We start from the raw sequence: 25488 nt of genomic DNA, 5'->3' as shown, positions 1-25488 counted from the left end.
TCCGGTGGAGACGCTCAACAGGGTTCTGACGTGGTGTGTAAGGCACAGTGCGTTCGTGGCTGATGCCCCACGATTCAAGCTGGTTGCGGAACTCGTCGCTGCAGAACTGTGCACCGTTGTCGGAGATGACGTGCCGTGGCATGCCGAACAGCGTGAAGATCTGCTCCAGCGCCTTGATGATGTCCCTGGTCTTCTCAGCTGGTAAGCGGACAACTGCTGGATACCGACTGTACAAGTCCAGAAGGCTGAAGAAGGCGCTTTGCTGGTAATAAAACACATCAATAGCGACGGTGTGCCAGGCATGTGGAGGTAGGTCGCGTGGTTTCAGCGGTACTGGTCGTATAGCTGCTTCTGTCGCACATGGTGTACAGCTGGCTAGGAAATGTCGAGTTGCCGTGTTCCAACCGGGCCACCACACAGTCTCCTTGAGTTGAGCCAGTGTCCTGTCTCGACCAAGGTGTCCCTCGTGAGCCAGGTTCAGTACGTGTTGCGCTGCCGATGCTGGAATCACCACTCTTTCCCCTCTCAGAATGAGAAAGTCCGATGAGTTCGGAAAGGGCCACACGCTGAGTTCCGGACTAAGGGCTTGGTACGGTGCGAGCTCTGTCGCCGACGGCCATTTACCCGATCGCAGCGCATCTCGCACTGAGCACAGAGTGGAGTCACGCGCTGTTTCTCTGGCAATCAACTGGCGATGTGCTGAAACACCGTCTGCCACGGTGACAGCATGGACGAGAAGGAAACTCGGGTCAGCATCTTCAGCCGGCAGCCTGGACAATGCGTCAGCAATGTGATTCAACTTGCCGGGGCGATATTGCACGGTTAGGGTCAAGTCTTGCACTTTCAACACCAGGCGCTGTACTCGGAGACTAGCTGAGGCTAGCTTGTACGACGGCATAAATACGTGAACCAGTGGCTTGTGGTCAGTGATAATGGTCACAGGCATGCCGGTGATGAAGCTGCGGAAACGATTAGAGCCCCACGCGACCGCCAGTGCCTCTCGCTCGATGGTTGCATAGCGTGACTCTGCATCTGACAACTTTCTGCCTGCGTAATAGACAGGTCGCCACTCTTGACCATCTGTTTGCGACTGCTGTAGGAGTACTGCTCCAAGGCCATGGCCAGACGCGTCAACTTCGATGCGGGTCGGCAGCGTTGGGTCAAATAGCGCCAGAATAGGTGCACTAGTAATCAGACTGCGTATCTTCTCAGCTGCGGTGTGGCAAGCCGATGTCCAATTCCACTCGCCAGACAATAGTGCTGTCATCGGAGCGACAACCGAGGCAATGTTAGGAATAAACTTTGCCACGTAGGTTGCTAAGCCCAGAAATGCTCGGAGTTCGGCCACATTGGTGGGATCCGACATCTGACTGAGTGACTCAACCTTCGATGGACCTGGCGAAATGCCCTTCGCCGAGACGTGATGTCCCAGAAACTGCAGCTCTGAGACCTGGAAGACGCACTTCTTGTCATTCAGGGTGACATTGTACTCCTTGAGAGCCGTCAGGACTGCTGCCTTGCGTCGATCATGCTCTTCCAATGATGGAGCATAAATCAGAATGTCGTCTAGGTAGATGACTACCCCTTCACATCCTGCCAGAATTTGCTCCATCTTACGTTGAAATAATTCAGGGCCGCTGGACACGCCGAACGGTAGACGACAGAAACGGAAGTACCCCAAGGGTGAGGCGACCACGAAGGCATGGCGACATTCAGGTGAGATCTCGAGCTGAGAATACCCGGACTTCAGGTCAAGCTTCGAGAACATCTGTGCGCCTGACAGTTGAGATAGAAGCTCATCAGCTGTTGGGAGTTGCACACCCGGTCGCCTTACCGCTGCGTTGACTTGTCGTAAATCTACGCACCAGCGCATGGTTTTGTCGGGTTTCGGTGTGGCTACCAGTGGCGAAACAAAGTCCTGAGCCGTTACTTCCTCCACCATCTCGACCACTCCTTGTTCTAGCCATGCATCTAGTTGTTGGCGTAGCGAGGTGAGCAGTGCCGGTGCTACCCGTCGAGATGACTGTTGTGACGGAGGGTGATCCGGATCGAGAGCGATTGTAATCGGGCCGCGCATAGCAGGGAGTGACGTTAGGCCCTCGGCACAGGCTGGGATTTCAACTGCTGAAATCGGCAATGCCAGAAGACCTAAACGGATGGAGGCCTGCTCTCCCAGTAATGCTGGCACAGTGCATTGTGCGTCATCGACTACAAAGATAGTCTCAGTCGTTTCGCGGCCCTGATAGCTCAGGTTACCCTCAAACACGCCCACAGCTGTTATGCGTTGCGTCCCCACTGGCTGGAGTGGGCATGGCGGCGGTAACAGGACGTACCCCGATGGGAGTAATGACTTAGGGATGATGGAAACCATGCTGGCAGAGTCCACTCTTAGCGACAAGGTGTGTCGGCAGTCCAATGTTACCTGCCTCAGAGGTAGAGTGAAACCGGTCTTCCCTGCCTGTACCCCGAATGTTTCATAGGCCTCTGGTGGCTGGGCGGACTGTACGGCTGGTGATGCTGCACCAGTTCGGAGTGACGAAACGGCTGGTGCTGATCGGTTGTGTTGCCTGGATGACGTGCTCTGCGACTGGGTCTGGGCACTGCGGTCCACTCCACCAGATCCGGCACGGCACACCGATGCAAAATGTCCCTTACGCCCACACTGGGCACAGAACATACGCGCTGCTGGGCAGTTCGGCTTGCCTGGAGCGTGGGTCTCTCCACAATATCCACAGCCTGATGCTGGCAATGGTGCATGTCCAGGTTGACGCGTAGCTGCATAGCTGACCTCTGGCACTGGTGCTTCTTTGGCACCCTCTTCAGCTAATACCACTGCCTGCGCCTTGGCTGCGGCGGAGCTCAAGTCCTGCGCATCGTGCTCCAAGACACTCTTTCGGGCACTGGCAGAGCTGAGCCCCCGTGCAAACAGGTGGACTCCCACAACTCCCAGTAGTTCATCGGCAGTACGAGTGCTGGTCAGGTTGCAAACCCTCATGTCTTTTTGCACCCGCAGCCGAAAGGCCTGTACAGTCTCCCCAGGACGTTGCTCGACTGCAAACAATTCCGCCAAACGGGACGCTGCGCTCTGTTTCGAGCCGAAATATTCTTGGAACAATTTGATAAGATCGTTGTAGGGATTAGTTGCCGTAGTTGGCACTGTCGGGTAGCTCTGCCATAAGTAGTGACTTGCTGACTCGCCTAAATTGGCAGCTGCTGCCAAATACTGCTTCGCCTGATCCTTCACTTCGTGGAGTGCAAAGCCAATCTCCAACTGACTACGCCAAGTAAGGAAATGGTCGTTTCCCAGCTCGTGGTCCAGGTCAAGGCGGACGCCGACTTTTACTTTTTCTGCCATTTCCCACGTGCGTGGTGGAAACTACAAACTTCAAGTTCAACGAGTGACTTACTAAGAAAAGAATCCTGTTCACTGCGCCAATGTTTCAGTCAACTCGTCACTCAGTTCACACCAGCCAACACGGTTCAATCCAGCAATGGGATTAATCAATACATGCAATAAGAATAAACACAAGGAAAACGGTTCGGGATAATAAATTAGGACACTCAGGATCTGGCCGCCATTCTCGGGCTCTCTCTCTAGTCTCCTCGACCTTGCGCCAGGATCCGTCCATATGTACAAGCACTACAACAAGTATCACGTGCGACCTACGTCGCTGGTAGACTGCATGGTACTACCCAGCGCTAGGGATAGGGCATGCCAAGTATGTGGCGAATGCGTACAGAAGGAACACAGTGCAGGTAGGTCTAGGATGCTTCTAGCATACGAGTATCAGCAGATTACTGAAAGCGCATCAATGACAGAGACAAAACATACATTACAACAAGAGTCATGCAACTATCAGCCATAGTTCAGTGGGACTACCACACTCCACTCAAGGTGTTCACAGCAACTGATAGGAACTCATATGGGGGAAATTATAGAAAAGAAATAATAAGATAAAGAGAATAAATTTCAACGCACCTCGATAAACGGAGCCCCACATACAGTACCTCAGAAAAGTGGATCTTGAGAGAGAGAGAGAGAGAGAGAGAGAGAGAGAGAGAGAGAGAGAGAGAGAGAGAGAGAGAGAGAGAGAGAGAGAGAGAGAGAGAGAGAGAGAGAGAGAGAGAGAGAGAGAGAGAGAGAGGGAGGAAGAGAGTGAGGTAGAGAGTGAGGTAGAGAGTGAGAGAGAGAGTGAAAGAGAGAGAGAGAGTTGGTGTCTAGGACTGCACTGCCGTGCAGTATCTATGACAGCTGCCTGTATTATGTTCTAGTGGCATTGATGCTCCAAAGAAGTAGTAACAATGAGTTTGCTCTTGGTCTGTATTGTCATATTCATTTGTTTCCATTTGTGTTCTTTCTGCCGTTTGTCACCAGCCTACGATGGTCGTTATTGTGAACAAGATCGTAATGGCTGTTCGGGTGTATCTCACGACTGTGCAACCGGTGTGGAATGTAGAGACCAAGACGCACCAGCTAGTGGGTATACATGTGGACCTTGTCCGCCGGCCTCTACAGGAGATGGCAGAGTTTGTCAACGTAGGTGATGATGTCATGATGATGTCACTGTGATGTCATAATGTCATATTCGTGCATGGGTTCAACCCCGTTGTACCATTGGGTGCGCATTTGTATGTGTGTGTGTGTGTGTGTGTGTGTGTGTGTTTGTGTGTGTGCGTTTGTATGTGTGTGTGGGGGGGGGGGTGCATGTCTGTGTGCGTGTGCACGTGTGTGCATGTGTCGCCATCACACCGACTAACTGTTGCTATATTCATAGCCATAGTCACACCATGATCTCATCATTATGTTGCCTGTTTACTCTGTTTTGATGATGGTGTGTGTGTGTGCGTATGTGTCTGTCTGTCTATGTGTGTGTGCGTACGTGTGTGTGTGTGTGTGTGTGTGTGTGTGTGTGTGTGTGTGTGTGTGTGTGTGTGCATGCATGTGCATGCGTGTGTGTACGTGTGTGTGTGTTTATGTCCATGGCGTACTTCTGTTTTAGCGATACCAGTGACATCGACTATGCTTCCAACAGGTACTGGTATGGGATCGGAGTTTCTTATTTCTCTTAGAGTGCTGTTGGTTGTGTCAGTGAAGTGCGTTTTTCACCAATGTGCATGTGATTGATCACATCAAGAGTACATAACCCCCTTCCCCACCCCCCACCCCGCCCATAGTGTGCAACGCCTGATCCAGCGCTGCATAGGGTCCTAGTCGAGCGGATCTTTGCGTCATAATAGCGTACACATCTGAGGGGAACCCGGGGAGTCGCGGGTCCTCTCGGATCAAAAACAACGATGCCCTGCCTCGCGACCGGCCTTGCTCTGGTGTGGAGTGTACGCATGACATCAGAAGATCCGATTACGCTCGACCAAGACCCTATGCCAGGGATCGATTTATCCGGGTTCGCATCGCAGTTTGCGAATCAAAATTCACTGGCTGCGATTCGCTTTTCGTTTTTTATCGCCCAAAACTGCGATGCACTACAAAGACCAGTTGTGTGCAGTCTACATGCGACTGTTGTACACACTGCTGACTAGGGAGTAGTATTTTACTACTCCAACCAACTGGCCTGTCCTGCTCAGTCCGCGCGGGTCGCGGACTCGCGGATCGTGCTCTTTCGATTTCGGACACTGCACTAGCACTGGTCGTACATGACTGCAGTCTTCTGAAGTTTTGTACACGGCGGTGACTTTTCCTGATGTTCTCCTTTCTTCTTTCACTGTCAAGCTCAGTTTGTTTCTGTTCGACAAGGCACAGTTGAAGTCGATGGTTCTTAGTCTCATGTAGCCAACATGTCAGTGAATCTGATCAGTGATTCACCGTCCAGAAGAGGGACAAAGAACTGGACGCGCCAGGAATGTCGATTCGTTTCGATGAAGAAAAGGAGAAAAGCGAAAATTCGATGCGCTTTGCACGAAATGTCACGATCCTTTGAGCGCTTTCCTGAGGTTTCTTTGTCGAAGGAATCAGTGGAACTGCCCTGTTGAAAGACATTGTGTTGCGAAGAACGTGGACGCTGAACATGTAACGTGCCCAAGCGAAAACTCTAACGTAAATATTCAGGTCGAACATTCGCTTGGAAAAGCAAATAGCAACTGCAGCTATTGTCCTCTTCTGTACGAAATCCTGCTATCGTACAAGCTATACATGTAAACTTTTGATGAAGGAAAACTGCTAATCAATACTGGGAGTTGCTAGTCAATTGTAAAACTTTGTAGCAGTGACTGCTATGCAAAAAATCAAAGTAAATCGATCCCTGCTATGCAGAGCTGGATCAGGCGTTGCACACTCTGGGGGGGGGTTGTTCGGTCACGAAATCTGGACTCCAAAGAAGACTGTATTTATTTCTGTTCTTCGTAACTGAACGAAAATCTCTAGACTAATAGTATGCACACATCATCGTGCCTTGGCACGGACATACCAACTCTGCTATTGTCCTCTCTCCAGGACCAAAAACCCTACTTTCCAAAGAGACAAAAAAACTCTCTCCTCTCCAAAGTGAAACTGGTACTATAACAAAAGCACAGCTGATAAAGCGAACAGACGTACAGCCAATCAGCAAACCAGTTCCGTCATATGATCCGGCAGGTATTGCATGCCATGCATGTACTAGATTAATGCTACGGTACAGACAATCGCATGTCTAGACAGGTCCTAACAGTGTCTAGTCAGTACTAGCATCATGCTCACATGTGCCGGGTCAGCACACAATACATCGACCTAGCAAACGGTAACCTACGGGATCTACTGGAACATATCCCCCTCTCACACGAGGAGAAAACCACACTAAAAAAACAAAACAATCCGAGTGTGACACAACTAAATAATCATGTCCATCACTGTTACTCATTTCCAACTGGCAAAGGAACGAGATGATGGATGGCACGTTGCAGGATCTTGCCTCCGATCTTGACGTCCACGACGCGCACCTTGTTGTCCTTTCCTGGGAAGGTCTCCATAATGCGACCCAATGGCCACTCTCCGCGCGGAGTGCCGGGACTCATCCACATCACCACGTCACCCACCTTCAAGCTCTTCTTGGCCTGGCGCCAGCACTTCCGGAGGTTCAAGGATGGTAGAAACTCTCTTTTCTATCGCTGCCACACTTCGTCTACTAATCGCTGTACTGCCGCCCATCTCTTCCGCTGATGCTGATGCTCACCAAGCACCGTCACTTCCTTGGCCAGAGGCGCATCCATACGTCCCACAAGGAAATGCTGGGGAGTGAGGGGCTGATCATCCTGAGCATCATCTGAGACTGTAGTCAGCGGACGAGTGTTGATGAGATGCTCTGCTTCAATCAGTGCGGTCAGCAACTCCTCGTCGGTAAGCGAAGCATTAGCGAGTACTGTGGTGATGGCACGCTTAGCAGCTTTCACAACAATTTCGAATACTCCTCCGAAGTGGGGTGCTCGCGGAGGATTGAACCGCCACTCTATTCCTTCATGAGCGAATTTCCTGCTGACTTGCGTGCAATCAATGGCTTCGCTCGCCTCTCGGAGCTCTCGCTCGGCAGCTGTAAAGTTCGTGCCGTTGTCCGACACCATGATGGACGGAGTGCCACGACGCTTGATGAATCTGGAGAATGCCATCAGGAATGCTTCTGTGTCCAAAGAGAAGGCCATCTCCAAGTGGCATGCTCTGGTCTCCAAACAGGTGAAAACGCACATGTCCCGCTTCTGCTGCACTCGACCACGCCCTTGCTTTGTGTAGAACGGTCCTGCGTAATCTACTCCACATCTGGTAAATGGTTTGAGAGAACCACACGTACGATGGTTGGGTAGCGGTCCCATGATCTGCTCCGCAGCCTTACTCATCAGTCGGCTGCATGTAACGCATTGTGCACGTACACTTTTGATCGCTGATGTACCATGTACAATCCAGAATCTCTGTCGTAGGTTGGACAGCAGGTGCTGGGTTCCGACACCATGGCAACAGAGGTCGTCTTCGCGCTGGATGAGTAGCGTAGTGACTCGGTGACGCTGTGGTAGGATCACTGGCTGGCGAACACCAACAGGTAGGTTGACAGCATGCTTCAGTCGTCCGTTGACGACCATGAGAGCAGGGTGTGACGTCGCATCCAGGACCGCGTTGAGCCGGTAGAGAGGGTCAGATGGTGGTAATTCCTCACCTGCCCGTAAGCGCTTAAGCGTGGCTGGGTACGCTGACAGCTGAGCTTGTGCAAACCAATGTCGTTCGGCTCCTGCTACTTCTGCTGCCGTCAGCACCGGTACTGTCACTACTGATCTTGGCTTATGACCGCTTGCTAAACGGACATAGACTAGTGGGGCACTGGTGTTGGCGGTGTCGACGTGGGTTTCCCCCCTCGTGACTGTCGCAGTCTGCCGTCGGGCATTTTGTACGAACCGTAAGCACCAGGCAGTCACCCTGGTAAGACGCGCCCACGTCGAATATGTGGCAGGATCTAGTCGAGATGGCGTCACCTGGCTGACGAATGTCATACATGGCTTCTTCTTCAGCTCACCAGGTAGTGGCGGAGGGGTATCAAGCTCCACAAGCGGCCACTCTGTCTCCGGTCTGGTCAGGAAGTCCGGCTTCTTGAGAAGAGATCGCTCGAGGCTGATCAGCCGCTTCTCTGCCATGGCTCGGTTTGGCGGCAGCTGTGGCTGGTGGTCTGGCCGAATCCAAGGGATGCCTGTCGTGACACGACCATCAGCGATTTTCATCCTGTCAGCCACGAGGTGCTCTGCTTCTATCTCAGCCATCGTCTTGTCAGATTGTGGTTGCATGCCCACCTGGTCATCCTCCCAGAACTTAGCGACCAGTGTATCGAGCAATGGCTCACATACTGCAGATGCGTGCAGCGTGCACTCGGATGTGGCACCCGTTGGCATGTCCACCGGCCCAAAGCAAACCCAGCCGAGTGGTAGACGGCGTGCAATGGGCTCTCCCGCGCGCCCAGTGGCCTCCTCCAGCACTCGGTGTACGTCAATGACATCGATACCAATCAGGATGTCTACCTGCCGCGAGTCGACCTGTGGTAGCGGTAGTTGCTGGAGGTGGGGGAATTGTTGGCGCATCTGATGCCAGTCAACGGCCGGTAGCGGAGCTGTGATGTCGGGCTGGGTCCATGCTTGGAACGCCGTGCTGTAGTCACCATCATGACTGTGGATGGTCAGGTTGACTCTCTGCCGGCGGCCTGTTACTGTCGTTCCGCCTAGGACTGAGGTGGTGAGCTGCTCATCTGGCCCGCTGACACCCAAGCTCTCAGCAACGTCAGCCCTGATATAGCTGGTCGATGATGCCGAGTCGATCAGTGCCACTGCATCATATGTCTGGTCTTGGTGTTGCAGCTTGACTGGCACAGTCATGAATGCAACATGGACCCCGGTGTTAGCAGTGCAGGTGGTTGCTGTGGCCGTCGCTGCTGTGTCGGATGGACGCTGTGGCTTCTCACGTAATCCACCGCCTCGCTGTGGACTGTCCAGTCGATTGCTTTGATTCATGCTGGCTGGCTCTTTGTCCGTCTTCCTGCTGTAGCTCTGCTGTTGTCTCACAATGTGGAGCATGTCATGGTGTTTTCCACCGCACTTAGCACATGGGTTGCTCCTGCACTCAGCAGAACGATGGCCAGCAACGCGCAGGCAGCAGGTACACACATTCAACGGCTTAACGAATTTCCACCGGTCTGCTGTTGACAAGGTGGCAAATGCCCGGCAGTCAGCTAAGCCGTGGCCCTCTCCGCACTTCTTGCATCTGGCCTTTGGCGTCTCATTTCCTGCTGTAGTTGCCAACGTTCTATGTGGTCTATGATCGTGTCGGCTCTGTGACTTCTGCAGCACTGCCGTTGATGTGGGTGTCTTGTGGGTCTCTGCCTGCCTCTCCTCTACCTTCCTCAGCATATGGACCAGATTCAATAGCCAGTCTGCAAAGTTGCAAACATCGCAGTTCCGGTCCTCGTGCAGCTCAAAATACCTCAGCAGGAGGGTCGGTGGTATTTTCTGGGTTGCTGCTAGGTACAGTTCACGGCCGGGAGCAATGCCACACGACTTCATGTTGACCAGGGTACTCCGCAGCTTTAGAGCAAACTTCTTTAGCTTGTCGGTGGCTTTAGCGTTGTCAATCTTGGGCCACGTCAGGATATCTTTCTCGTGACGCTCAAGTTGTCGCTCCTCACCGCCATACCAGGCTTCTATTTCCACCAATGCTGCTTGAAAGGCGCCTGTTCCGTCCATAATGTCCTGGACGAGTTCCTCGGCACTCCCTCCGGCGAGTGACTCTCTCAGTCTCGCCATCTTGTAGTGCTCAGTTGTGTGGGGGTCTGTTCCAACCAAACTCATGAATTTCTGTCTCCAAGGGACATAGTTCACTGGCGCTCCGTCAAACTGCGGTAGCTTCAACGGCTTCAAATGGGATCTGTATGTCCCGGCATGAGGGTAAGCAGCTGGTGACGTATATGGACGTTGTCCATCTGGCTGACTATACTGCGTAGCCAACTGACTCTGTGCAGCTGCTGGTGCACTTTGCTGTACATAATATGGCGTGTAGAAAGTTGCAGGATTCGCAGCTGGTGATGTATATGGACGTCGTCCATCTGGCTGACTACACTGCGTAGCCAACTGACTCTGTGCAGCTGCTGGTGCACTTTGCTGCTGTACATACGGTGAGTAGAAAGTAGTTGCAGGATTCTGGCTGCTGGCTGTGGGTCTGGCTGATTGACCTCTTGCACTCACTACTCTGGCCTGTCCAAGCTGGCTAGGCACTTTCTGCTGGGCTGTGTAGCTACTTGGCTGCACTTGAGATGTCACAGCAGGGTGATACTTCTGGTTAGCTGGTGTCTGATACTGTGGGCCTTGGGGCAGTTGTGGCTTCAGACTAGTTGTGGTGAATGGTGCAAAGCTGGACTGCACAGTGACCGTCTCTCCTGGTCTGTGTTGTGCGTTGTTACTAGTATTAGCCACAGCTACTGGGGCAAAACTGTTACTTTGCAACACAGGATTCACTGCACTATCACCAGACATACCTGCATGTACTTGACTGCTGCTAGCGCTGTCGCTGCTCACTGGACCATCAATGACAATGGACTGTGCATGTGTCACTGTGGATGGCAGTCCGTCACTTCGACCAGCTTCCACTTCCACCGTTCTGGTCTTACTTGGTAGCCAGCTCTGGGGACTTCTTCGTTCCACATCCACAGCACTCAAGCATGGAGGCCGACTACCAGCTGGTGTTTGTCTTGGCTTGGTCGGCTGGATGTCAACTGCGTCCACCACGCTGAAGGCGCGCCCTGCTCTCCCAGACTCTGCGCTGGTAATTTTGAGCTTCTCAAGGAGTTGATGATGGCGCACGAGTGCTTCTGTCGTGAGCCCTTGTCCAACACCTGCGTGGGACAGTCTCCGTGCACTTTCATCTCTCCGACTCCTGCGGCTGCTCGCGGTGGAGCCTTTCTCTGAGAGCTCCAACTCCAGCGCTGCTCTGTCTGCAGCCAATCGCTTGGTCACCAACTCTCTGTTGAGTTCCAATCTCTTTTCGACCGCCTCAGCCTCCAGCTGGACTAATTCCTCAGCAGCTTGCAACTCTCTCTCGCGTATCCTGGCCGCGAGTTCCAGTTCGGCTTCCTTACTGGATTTCTTGGAAACTTGGGAGACACTATCCCACTCTCCATATCGCGAAGGAGGCTTACCCTTCGTCGACCTGACGCTCGTTCTTTTTTCCATCGACTCCGATTACTGCCTCGGACTCGGATCCGGCTCGAAGGACCAGTTGTTCGGTCACGAAATCTGGACTCCAAAGAAGACTGTATTTATTTCTGTTCTTCGTAACTGAACGAAAATCTCTAGACTAATAGTATGCACACATCATCGTGCCTTGGCACGGACATACCAACTCTGCTATTGTCCTCTCTCCAGGACCAAAAACCCTACTTTCCAAAGAGACAAAAAAACTCTCTCCTCTCCAAAGTGAAACTGGTACTATAACAAAAGCACAGCTGATAAAGCGAACAGACGTACAGCCAATCAGCAAACCAGTTCCGTCATATGATCCGGCAGGTATTGCATGCCATGCATGTACTAGATTAATGCTACGGTACAGACAATCGCATGTCTAGACAGGTCCTAACAGTGTCTAGTCAGTACTAGCATCATGCTCACATGTGCCGGGTCAGCACACAATACATCGACCTAGCAAACGGTAACCTACGGGATCTACTGGAACAGGGGTTATGTACGCTTAATCACATCTATAGGATACCACCGCCGGGGGGTATGTAGCAACATGGTGTTGCACCTGAAATCATTCCTAAACTTGAAATGGCCAGTTACATAAGAGTCGACAGGTGGTTTCTTCAAGTATCACAATAGTGGCAGTACCCAGGGGCATCACACACGCTACATGACCAGTGCGACCATGGTCATACCACTTTTCGACAAGGATGGTCTGCCCAGAGCGCATGTAGACCACTATAATGTGCCCTATTGGCCGATAAATCCGATCTTCTTTTCCCCGCCCTCTGCAATTTCAACCTGGACACAGTCCTGCTTATCTTTGTGTATGCTTGCTTGCTTGCCTGCTTGCTTGCTCGTGCGATATTTTATATTCAGCTTCCAGTTAGTAACAGGCTTCATTCTAATTGACGAAATTAGGTTGAGCACTCTTATCTTAGCGCGAACACTTGCCGCTCGCCTTGTGCAACGCTCACTGCTCTTGGAGCATTTCGAGCACTCTTGGCGGGGTTTGCAGCTCTTTATAAAAATGCTTTGCTTCACGGAAACGAATTTCATTGCGAAGAGCTGCGCTTCGGTCCTCTGAGCTGCTCGCCTTGTGCAACGCTCACTGCTCTTGGAGCATTTCGAGCACTCTTGGCGGGGTTTGCAGCTCTTCATAAAAATGCTTTGCTTCACGGAAACGTATTTCATTGCGAAGAGCTGCGCTTCGGTCCTCTGAGCTGTGCTGAGGAGCTTTAACAGAGCGAAACAGGTGCTGTCCACAGATTTGAGTAATTAACAAAATATAAATATCTATCACGTTTGGTTGTTTCCGGTTGTATTTTCTGTGCCTGCTGCTGCTGTTGCTGCTGCTGCTGCTGCTGCTGCTGTTCGTATTTCCGTTTATGCTGCACAGGTGATCTTGGATCTGGGCAAGGAGGTAATGTGCCATCGTTTTTGCTGTACAGAGTGCAACGGAATGATTTTCTAGATCCTCATTGTTTTTCTCACTAATCTCCTTGGAGGACATGTATTTTTACCCAACAATTGACTTGAAGGGTGCAGAAAGCTGCAAGTCTACAGTTGTACGACTGACTGTACGAGTTTCAGACTGAGATAAGGTACTCATAATCATACAGTCAGACCTCACTTATCCGGTCCTCGTTTATCCGGATCCCTCGCCACCCGGAAGAAAATCGCTGGTTACCGATGTGCAGCATATGTTATGCATACAACATAACCGGACCTCGCGATCCGCATACCGGTGCATCATTTTGTGTACAAACTGGTTAAATGTGTACAAAAAGCTTCGTCGTATCCGGTTGCATGTAGCCCTTGGCGGATTATGCCGGCATAATATTTGGCATAATCTTGGTATTTCGTCAAAAAATTATGCTCCGGCATAATAATTATACGGATTCCAACGTGTAAGGTCGGCATAATCTTTCAGTTTAGACAAAAATTATACTTAGGGCATGGCCGCGTGTGTATGCGTGGTTTCTCAATCCTCTATGTACAGCGTGAATACATAGTGGAACCGAGCATAATTCAGCATATTTGTTGGCATAATTGTGGCATAATCAAAAGCATAATTTGACGATTGGCCGAGCATAGTCCGCCAATGGCTAGTTGCATGTGGATTCCAGAAGATAGAATCAGGGAGTTGTACAGGCAAATGAGGTCCTTGACCTGCTGGGTGCATGTGGACAGCACTTAGTTGCATGCACTTGTCAATTTTATCGCTTGTTTTACATACTGTGCACGCTAGTTGTACTGCATAGGACCCGTCTACATGTATGTACGATGTCACTGCTTTTGACATGCCACATGCTGTACATTATGTGTGTTCAGTTATCCGGTTCCCTCGCCTATCCGGATATTTTTGTGGAAAACAGATGTGTGCGGTTAAGCGAGGTCTGACTGTAATCAAAGTGATTCACACTCTCGCATAGTCAGTCAGATTCTACAATCCAGCCCCCGACTTCCTAGATTCTCTAGAGCTTTGCAGAGGTACTACTTTAGTGGGACATGATCTTGAACTCTGCTACTCAAAATGTACAGTAGTGATCTATGAAATTCGCCGGGCGTTGTAAGTCAGTGTCACACCGGACGCTCCGCAAACACCAGACCTACAAACACTCTAGGCTAAGTACTGGTGCAGGGGCTCTGACTTCTTGGTATCCAGCGTACTGAGCCTGCATTTCACTGTGCATGGTCGTAGCTCTATGGACCAGGAGGGATCGACCTGATGAGCACACCCCTTTAGCCCCCCACCCCAGAATAGGGACTTCCCCAGAATAGGGACTCCCCCAGAATACCCCCCCCCCCCCAACACACACACACAAACACCACCACCGCCGCCGCCAGAAAAGGGACTCCCGGTCCCGAAATGAGCGAGCTCAGTCTTATTGCCTGCAGCAGCCATTTATTTCAAAGAATATCTTTGAAGATCTGTGTCTGTCACTACAGACTGTATGTCTGTGTGTGAAGGTGTGCAAGTGTGCATTTGTGTTCTTGAACTGAGCTGCACCCACAAGCCAGAGTACTGACACTTCTGTTGCTGTGCTCCATGCTGGTGATGGTGTATGTAGGATCGTCAAAGGCTTGGATTGCACCTGTCGTTGTCGCCAGTTTGATTGTCGTCGTCTTCTTCATCATCTTTGGCTATGTCCTGCTCCGGTTAGTAGCCATGTGCACGGACTAGTCTCCAACTAGAATGTGTTTTGTACTACTGGGTATGCTACTACGTATTGTATAATGCATTGTGTGTAGTGTATAGTGCATTGTGTGTAGTGTATAGTGTATAGTGTATAGTTCATAGTCAAAGTGCATCATAGTAGTGGATACCAGTAGTGCATAGTAGGTAGTCCATAGTGCCGTATTTTCATGCACCAACGTCCAATCATTCTGCGCGCGCGCTCACCCGCGCGCGTGTGTGTGCGTGTGTGTGTGTGTGTGTGTGTGTGTGTGTGTGTGTGTGTGTGTGTGTATGGGTGTGCCCATATGGTGCAGTGGTATGTGCAGTCGGTTTCCAATCGAGAGGTTGCGGGTTCAATTCCCGACGATTATGGTCGCACACGTCTTTCTTCTCTTTCTCGGACTCTTCCTGACTTTTCTTTCATTCTCCTGGGTGGTTACCAACAGCCAGTGCATGCCGGAGTATGTGGTGCGGTGTGTGTAGAAAAAATGGAAAAATAAAAAATAGGGATTCACTGGCCAGAAAAAGTCACTTCAATCAGCTGTGTGGTGGATACCAGGCTAAAAATAGTGGCGGTCAATTCAGCCTTGCAAGCTGGTGAATGGTGTAATCCCAGCACAAGTTGCTATGTCCAACATAGCTGTTCGCTATCATCGCTTCCGCGATGGGCAGGTCTGAGGTCTGAGGTCTGAGGTATGTGTGTGTGTGTGTGTGTGTGTATGTGTGTGTATGTGTGTACGTGTGTGCGTGTGTGTACTTGCAGTAAGCAAGGCACTGTCACATACGTAGTGGCTAGCGACTTGGACGGGACAGCGGAGAAGAAATCCACGTAAGGCGCATTCACCAGTGCAAGTGCTCAGTACAAGTCATGTCATCTATAAACTGCTATACTGACAGTACCGTGCCGTCTCTCATAAGTACAGTCGAATGTCACTTATCCGACCACTTCGGGAATCAGGCATGTTGGATAACTGAATATGTTGGATAACTGATATCATTTTTTATGTGCATATATGGCTGGATTTCACTGATTTATGTACACGATACCAAAATATATTCATGCATATTCATGAATTGCTCCATGTTCACATACATGTTAGCATACTTGACCACATCTACTTCAAGTAAATGCATATTTAATACACCGTATAATTAGAGACATGTACAAAAAATTTTTTTTTAGAATTTTACTGTTGAGAGTCATAAAATTACCACTCCCGGGCTTGTCGGATAACTGGCGACGGGATAAGTGACATTCGACTGTACAGTGCTGCTTAACCCTTTACCGGCAGCCCCATACTTGAATGCGTCGTAAACGACGCATTCGACATGCATACTAAACCCATGCCTGGTATGACAGGAAGCATCAGCCCACGGGGATTTCCCGTGGCCCTCACACAGCCTAGGTATGATCCTATCCGTAGCTGAAGAGATCTACGCGTGTCCCATTTGATTTCATTGAGAACTGCGCGATCGAAAAATTTACGGAAATACACGCGCGCCGACAATGCCGTCTGCCTCTGTCAAAACGTCGTCAGGTGCATTTCCTCTTGCGCAGTGAGTTCCTTTCGTCCTCAGAGGACTTCTCCGACGAGGACCTAGCAGACCTTAGCTCTGGGACCCACGACAGATAGATAAATACTTCGTTCCAGCCGCCGATGCAAGCAAATTTCAAATTGCGGAGCGGAGCGCACGCCAAGTAAATTCTCACGCAAATATCGGGAGCTCCAGCCGCTGAAGACGATGTCGTTGGATGTAACTGGAAGAATCTGATGGTGCTTATGGTCTGGAAGCCATGGAGAGTGATCCCCGTGTCGACAGTCTTCCAGAGACGGAATTTTAGGCCATCGACTTTCTACGTACCTGAGTGACGGCAGCGCTGCGCGACTTGCGCACGACCTTACGGAGAGCCATCGGACAGCGATTTTGGGGCGATGCTGCTCTCAATTGCGAGCGAGGCACGGCCACTGAAGTCTGTGATGGCTATGGCATTCGTTTCCGCTCTGATGTCGACTTGTTTTGGCAGTTTCATGTCAATGTCGGAATCTGACGATTTGCATTGTGTACAATTTCCATGTTTGGACGTATAGGTGCCAATTTAGTAGCGTATGTGTGTGGTATATGAAAATAATTTTTTCCATCGTCAAGAAGTAGTACCAGACTTCCAAGAAAACATAACTTGCACATACAAAATGTGCCCTCGTTGTGAGTTTTTGGCATCCTCCTCAATGTTATGGATTTCATATACAAAATGCACTTGCCGGTAAAGGGTTAATGAAATCCGGTCGCGTCACTTAAAGGGGAAGTTAAGGCAAAAATTAAAATTTCACCAGTTGTAGTCTTCGGGGTGCTGAATCGAATGGTCTTGGTCCGAGAAAGCTGAGACGCTCCCTTCCTACTTGAATCCCAATCGAACTCGCGCACTTCCACCGAAACTGGGTGACTGCGCCCTACTAGATGGGGATTTGTATGCAAAATGTCACTAAAAGCGCCATTTCGTTCTTATAAAAGCACGGATGACCGCGATTGGCCCATATGTTGTAGTCTTTTGGACGCTGAGTCGACCGGTTTTGGTCCGAAAAGGCTGCGATGCAGCGTTCCTCCTTTATTCCCAATCGAAGATGGTTGAAGAAGCGGTCACGTGCTCCTGGGTGCCCAAATCACCTGGTCACCACGCCAGCAGGCGACAACTTTCACACCAAGGCTCAACTCGAGTTCAACTCGAGTGACAGGACTGCACCCAAAAAAAGGTCAAACAGGCTAGTAAGTTGTACCCAGCAGGCACGGTGACCAGGTGACTGGCGTACGCAGGAGCACGTGACCGCTTGTTCAACCATGTTCGATTGGGAATAAAGGAAGAACGCTGCATCGCAGCCTTTTCGGACCAAAACCAATCGACTCAGCGTCCAAAAGACTCCAACATATGGGCCAATCGCGGTCATCCATGCTTTTATAAGAACGAAATGGCGCTTTTAGTGACATTTTGCATACAAATCCCCATCTAGTAGGGCGCAGTCACCCAGTTTCGGTGGAAGTGCGCGAGTTCGATTGGGATTCAAGTAGGAAGGGAGCGTCTCAGCTTCCTCGGACCACGACCATTCGACTCAGCACCCCACATACTACAACTGGTGAAATTTTAATTTTTGCCTTAACTTCCCCTTTAAGTACACGCCGGGCATTGCGCAGCCGTAGACCTGCCAACACTGGGCTGCGGAATGGTGCAAGGCGCGAACTTGAGCTCAGCGACTGGATTTCATTGAGCAGCACTGTACAAGGTACACTACTGGTGCTGAGTGTCTGTGTTTGTGTCTGTTTGTGTCTGTGTTTGTGTCTGTGTGTGTCTGAGTTTGCATGCTCAATGCCATGTCTATCCTATGCTACATGACTGTACTGTATCTTGCACAGGAAGGTGAAGGGTGAGGTAGTGCCACTGGGTGTCATGAATCCGGCTTACGAGGATGCCACAATGTAAGTATAGGATATTACCCAAGTACGAGGATGTTACCTCCCGAATATCATCCCGACTGCGTAGCAGGAGGGATGATATGAGGGTACGGTAACACCCGAGTACGCGGGTCAATATCCTACTTATCCCAGGTACATCTACGCATTTTAGGGATCAACACAACTGCATCCTGAATACTATTACTTGGAGTACCAAAAGGTAAAGATACCAAAAACAAGATGCTGCCTTTCTTTTCAATCCAGTCAAGGTTTGAGCGTGATGAAGACACGTTGCATTTGTAGTTGGACTAGAGAAGTATGTGTGTGTGCCTGCATTCGTGTGTGCATGCATGTGTGTATGCGTGTGTGTGTGAGTGTGTGTGTGTGTGTGTGTGGGTGTATGTGTGCATGCGTGTGTGCATGTATGTGTGTGTGTGTGTATGTGTGTGCATGTATGTGTGCATGCGTGTGTGCATGCATGTATGTGTGTGCATGTGTGTGTGCATGCGTGTGTGCATGCATGTATGTGTGTGCATGTGTGTGTGCATGCGTGTGTGCATGCATGTATGTGTGTACGTGCGTGTGTGCATACGTGTGTGCATGTTCAGTACCCACAAGAATGGAGTGGCCGCTAGCAACGGAGACGCGGTCAAGAGTGAAGATGATGAGGCAGATGCTGGCCCGGACACACTGGTGAACAAGGGTGCTTTGGAACAGTGAGTCATCACGTTGCCAGCATACACAGGCCCGTAGCAGCCCCATTTAGGTTGGTCCGGCAAGATCCGACTTTGATGCTCCCCTCCCCCCCCCCCCCCCCCATACTCATACATATGCCGGTACATGTACATGACTTTATCTTGCCCGTAAAAGAGGCCGTTACCCCGCCAAAACAAACAAACAAACATGTACATGCATGTAATCGTGACCATGTAGAGTGACATAGGGCGAGAAAAGGAAGAAGGACGTTCTGCATGAGTCAGGAAAAGGGCATCAGCATGTTGTGTCCGTCCAAACAGAACTTGTTGAAGCCTGTGAAGGCATAGCAACAGTATCTAAATGCATGTGATAAAAGAACCAAAATGTACCTTTGGAGGAGGAGAAAGTGTATTGCAATGGACTATCTTTGGTACAAACCCTATCTAGAAAGAATTGGAGGAAGAAAAGAATCCGAACACATTTCCGGAAGTACAGAGTAGGAACATTCACGGGCATGACTGTCCTCATGTAGCAGGGTCATCATGATTCCTGATGACATGTACAATGTACAATGTAGGTCTACTACCGGCACCAAGAGTCCATAACACTTGCCGGCACTACTATGTAATACCTCTATACTACTTATTGCACACATCATCATCATCATGGCCAACCACATCGGCACATCGCCCCTACTCCCCTTTGTCTTGTTGTCCAGTGTCATTTCAGTTGTCCTCTTCCCCTGATTATTAGTAGGGCTGTGTTTTTTAGTAAAAAATAAATAAATAAAATGGATGGACATCCTGAGCTGCTCGCATGGGTGAGCTCTCCCCCCCTTTTTTTTTTTTTTTTTTGGCCGAATATTGGTCCGGCAGCTGCCGGACCTGCCGGACCGCCTGCTACGGCCCTGATACACATACATAAACAAAGGCACAGACACAGACACACACACACAGACTGGCCCATCACTGCAGGACTGTATCATGTGTATAACTGGAGTACATACAACACTACCACATTGTACCACATTGTACCACATTGTACAGCTCCAATAACTTACTGTCGGCTATTGTGTAGGAATGCATGTGTACAGCACGATACATGTATGTGCAGCACCATACATGGTTTATTTTGCTGTTATTTGCGGCATGCCTCTTAGCTACTCCTGTAACCATTGCAGTTCTATGTAGCGATAGCATGGTGAATGCTGATTCACCAGACCCAGAATTACAAGTGAAAGTCTAAAATTAGGGCTGAAACAATTATACCGATAACTCGCATATCGATCGATAAGAGTGCAATCGATAAAAATCGTTAGTGTTCGAAACGAGTGCTAACAATTTTTTATGCATGCATATCAGTGACAGTATTCTAGCCCTTGGACTCCATCCGATAGTATAATACGAGTGCTATCATGTACTTTCAAGCACAGAAAAATTAATTTGTGGCTTTGAAAAAGATCGGGAGAGAAGATTTTGTCTTTTCGGTTCTTTTTTTAAAAGTCGGAGATGAGAGCAGTTTTCAAACGGTGATAACAAGATTCTTCGCTCTGAAAACAACATGAAATTCTCTAGTCCATGTTGATAAAACCAGCCAGATGTCTACAGATGTCAACAGTGCGATGCCACAAAATTCTAAAGAAGCATGAGCATCTTGGACTTTCTTCGTAAACTGGTGTTCGAGGTACACGAGTAGAGTCGACAAGAATCGATAAAACCAATATATCGATCGTTAATGATATGGTTGATCGTTAGGAGTTAATGAATGATCGTTTCAGCCCTATCTATAATTACTAGGGCTGAAACGATCAACCAATATCATTAACGATGGATAGCCGACCAGCTAGACAGGCAAACCCGCGGCAGAACAAAAACAACTAACCACATACACACTCACACAATATGGCGTCAACACTCAGCACCATTGAGAACTATAAAACCAAGAATAAAGACGCAGACGAGTCCTCGCATTCGACAACAAAGCGGCAGTGTACTGGAATAAGTGACAGTTGTCATGGTGATATCTCACCATCACAACGACTCGCACGGTGAGGAGCCCGTCACTGTGAAGCGGCAAGAGAGGACAGCCATTGGCGACGAGTGGCCCTTGCCTCTCGGAGAATGCCACCCGTCCTTCTACCAGTGCGTGACACCTCCTCACAGCACATCGTGTAGAAAGCACGAATCAGTATCACAGCATTCCCTGGCTGTAGCTAATCCGATTCTGGAATACAGACAAAGTCTGGATAAGACTGATCTACAGAGTAGGCAACGGCTACACAGCCGAGAGAGTAACCTGCTGTCATGCCTTTCTTTGCCCTGGTGTCCTGTCCGGCGCGCTCTTCTGTCAGATGTGATTGTCCTTTGCCACCTTCACCATACCACTTGCAGAATCCAAGCCATTCGCCAAAGTTGTTTAACGCCTTCTTCCACTCAGTACCGATCCGATCGTACACACATTCAGCAACAGTCGTCGCTAACTCCCAAACCATGGCGGTGCGGCCGAATTGTGATAATTATATTACCACTGGACAGAATGCAATGAACGATACCAGGTGATACCAACGAAAGTGAGTGCCTTTGAACCAAGAGTTTATCTACTCTTGTTTGAACATGTTTCAGAGTTCACAATCTTCGAAAGGATAATGAAGGAGGGTGGTGACATCCAAGCGGATGCGGGAAATGTGAAGCGTGAATGTTTCAACGCATTCGCGCTGAAAAACCCAGGTATTGCCCCGTAGAATAACCACACAAACATAAAGCTACCAAACCTAGAGAAGAACAAAAACTTTTTTAAGTCAATACTTAGAACAAAATGAAGGTTTTCGACCACGAGGTGCCGAAGGCCCGGGTCCTTCACCCAAAAAAATGACAACAACACGAGAAGAGGTGGCACTATATGGCCTGTCAATACTGTGACATCCCGTTATGGTGACTCATCCATAGGCTCTTCGTAGCTGATCACGTGCCACGCCGGTACTGGTGACGGGAAGCCGAACCTTTATGGTTACCATGGTTACTGCTGTTGCTGAGAATATAGTTCTTGCAGATGCTTGGGATCTGTGGGTTCTGTGGGTTCTGTGGGTTCTGTGGGTTCTGTGGGTTCTGGCTTGTGATGTTGTGTTTCCGCTGCATGCTCTTTTTGTGTTTCCGCTACATGCTCTTGTTGTGTGTGCTGCTGCTGTGGATGATGCATTGGTTGGTTCTGCTGCAGTGCATTCTCACAGCGACGCTGCACAGCTCGGGCTCGCTTGGGCTTCAGCTGATAATCGTCTCGTGGAGATAATACTAATAGGCGAGGAGACAAAAACCTTAGCTATTATTATTGGTTTTATCGATTCTTGTCGGCTCTACCTGTGTACCTCGAACACCAGTTTTTATGAAGAAATTCCACGATACCTTGGCTACGTTTGAAATTTTTTGGCTCTGCACTGTTGACATCTGTGGACATTTGGCTTGTTTTGTCAACATGCTAGAAAATTTCATGTTGTTTCTAGAACAAAGAATCTTGTCCTCACCATCTGGCAACTGCTCTTATCTCCGACCTCTCCCACAAATGAACCGAAAAGACAAAGTCTTCTCTCCCGATCTCTTTCAAAGCCATAAATCAATTTTACTTCGCTTGAAAGTACATGATTATACTCGTGTTCACTATCGGATGGAGTGCAAGGTCTAGAATACTGTCACTGATATGCATGCATAAAAAATCGTTAGCACTCGTTTTGAGCACTAACGGTTACCGATAGCACTCTTAAATCGATCGATATGCGAGTTATCGGTATAATTGTTTCAGCCCTAAATTAATTACTGTAATGTGGCGTATAAAATCAGATGCTTACGGCCGTATAAGCCGGGGTTCAAACCATGCTTCTATTCAAGTTATGCTTCTATTTAAAAACATGCTTCCACGTCAACATCATCAGTGTACAATGTGCAGTGCATACTGCCACGCATGTACTGTGCAAGTACTGTAAAAGCCATTATTCTAACGAGGCGCATATATAACGATTTACCAAAATTGACTAGTTTACGTGTACCAAAGGTAACGATTCTCACTCATTCTCAACGCTCAATACGACAGTATATGTATCGATTTCTGTATAACGATTTCTATTTTAACGACAGATTTCTCCTTGTTAACTCGTTAGAGTTAGCACTTCGTTATATATATGGCTTTTACAGTACTTGCACGTGTCTTTGCACAGAGCGGCTTCTATTCAAATCGTGCTTCAGTGTCATGGCGCACTTTGAAAAATCAGCTTCTATTCGAGTCATGCTTCTATGCAGGTCATGCTTCTATGCAGGTCATGCTTTTATGCAGGTCATGCTTTTATGCAGGTCATGCTTCTATGCAGGTCATGCTTCTATGCAGGTCATGCTTTTCTACGCGACACTACAGTATTATGTTTCATGTGTGTGTACTTCAAACATTGGTTGATAAGCAGTCGGATTGATGGAGCAATGCGTGTATCATTGCTAGACACACCATGTCCAAGAGTGCTTGTGTATATGGTAGAACATTCCATACATGAAAAAAACAGTCCATACACGGTAGAACATTCCATACATGGTATAACATTCCATACATGGTAGAACATTCCATACATGGAAAACATTCCATACATGGCAGAACATTCCATACACGGTAGAACATTCCGTACACGGTAGAACATTCCATACATGGAAAAACAGTCCATACATGGTAGACCATTCCATACATGGTAGAACATTCCATACATGGAAAAAACAGTCCATACATGGTAGAACATTCCATACATGGAAACATTCCATACATGGCAGAACATTCCATACACGGTAGAACATTCCATACATGGTAGAACATTCCATAAATGGAAAACAGTCCATACATGGTAGAATATTCCATACATGGAAAACAGTCCATACATGGTAGAACATTCCATACATGGAAAACAGTCCATACATGGTAGAACATTCCATATCTGCATGACCTGGCAGTAACCATGGTAACATCACACCTGTTGGTCGTTGTGTTCTCTGTTCTCGGTGCAGGGAAGACACATTCTCAGAGCGTCCTATTGACGTTGCGTCCCCTGATCGGAGGTAAGGATAGCAAGTGGCGAGTGTGTGCCTATGACTGCAACTCTTACCAGCTATTTGTTTCTGGTAACATTCTGCATCGCTGTGTCTCACCGGTAGAGCTCGAAGTGACTGTCGGAATAGAGTACAGTGTCACCTGGCTGTATGCAGTACATGTATGTAATTGTTACAAACCACAAAAGGCAGAAGAGAATAGAGACAGCCGGCTAGGTCATTGTTGTAACGCTGCGTTTCATGCACATAGCGAAGCTAAGGCAATCCTCAGACAACTGATAACCTGTACATCATCTGGGTCCAAATTTATACCCAGGCAGGTAGCTAAAACAGGGCGTGCAAAGTGAGTGAAAGCGCGAAAAATCACGAAAAAGCAGGTGGCATAGCGCGCAAAGGTGGCAAAAGCGCGACATTAGTGTGACATTTCAAGTGATACGTTAGTTAGGGAGACATGGTGCGGATGGTGTCGGTTATTACATGGGAGGTGAGAAAAGGAGGGAGAGAAGGGGGGTGACAGTCAAGTAACACGTTAGTTACAGTGACGGCGGGCAGGCAGGTAGGCCCTGGCCTGGGCCTGGTGGCATGCAGGTGACTAAGTGACGCCAGTGCCGTAGCGCGAGAGGTAGAACTTATTCTGGTGTCTATATTTTGATACTAATTCTGATTTTTTTGTTGAGGAGCGTGGCAGCCACGCTCCTCAACAAAAAATCAGAATTAGTATCAAAATATAGACACCAGAATAAGTTCTACCTCTCGCGCTACGGCACTGGCGTCACTTAGTCACCTGCATGCCGCCGCCGGCACCTGCCTGCCGCCACCAGGCCCAGGCCAGGGCCTACCTGCCTGCCCGCCGTCACTGTAACTAACGTGTTACTTGACTGTCACCCCCCCCCCCCCCTTCTCTCCCTCCTTTTCTCACCTCCCATGTAATAACCGACACCATCCGCACCATGTCTCCCTAACTAACGTATCACTTGAAATGTCACACTAATGTCGCGCTTTTGCCACCTTTGCGCGCTATGCCACCTGCTTTTTCGTGATTTTTCGCGCTTTGACTCACTTTGCGCGCCCTGTTTTAGCTACCTGCCTGGGTATAAATTTGGACCCAGATGATGTACAGGTTATCAGTTGTCTGAGGATTGCCTTAGCTTCGCTATGTGCATGAAACGCAGCGTTACAACAATGACCTAGCCGGCTGTCTATTCTCCGTTCTGCCTTTTGTGGTAATGCTCCATCCTTGTGGTGTTGAGCACTCTAAGCAATCTGGGGACTCTCGCTATTGTGTATGTAATTGTTAAAACAGAGAAGTTCCAGGCTGTCCAATAGAATGCTCGATACCGAAAGGCAGAGCTAGTTCAAACAATAATAGGATGAGAAAGTGTTTTAACTCTGAGTTTCACGCTTAGTGCG

At 49.1% G+C, this 25488-nt stretch overlaps 1 protein-coding gene across 1 annotated transcript in view; it reads left to right on the top strand.

Moving 5' to 3' along the window:
• Positions 1-25488, top strand: part of LOC135816201 (mucin-like protein) — a 67708-nt gene that overhangs the window by 28149 nt on the left and 14071 nt on the right. The window contains exons 13-20 of the mRNA XM_065329600.1: positions 4376-4537; positions 5001-5033; positions 13085-13108; positions 14760-14847; positions 15630-15695; positions 18272-18334; positions 18919-19026; positions 24037-24087. Of these exons, the coding sequence (XP_065185672.1) occupies positions 4376-4537; positions 5001-5033; positions 13085-13108; positions 14760-14847; positions 15630-15695; positions 18272-18334; positions 18919-19026; positions 24037-24087 (595 nt within the window). The remainder of the gene's footprint in view (positions 1-4375; positions 4538-5000; positions 5034-13084; positions 13109-14759; positions 14848-15629; positions 15696-18271; positions 18335-18918; positions 19027-24036; positions 24088-25488) is intronic.

This window comes from Sycon ciliatum, chromosome 4, assembly GCF_964019385.1.
Source record: "Sycon ciliatum chromosome 4, ocSycCili1.1, whole genome shotgun sequence".
Lineage (NCBI taxonomy): Eukaryota > Metazoa > Porifera > Calcarea > Leucosolenida > Sycettidae > Sycon > Sycon ciliatum.
Note: the sequence above shows the minus strand (reverse complement) of the source record. Positions and strands in the feature narration are given on the sequence as shown.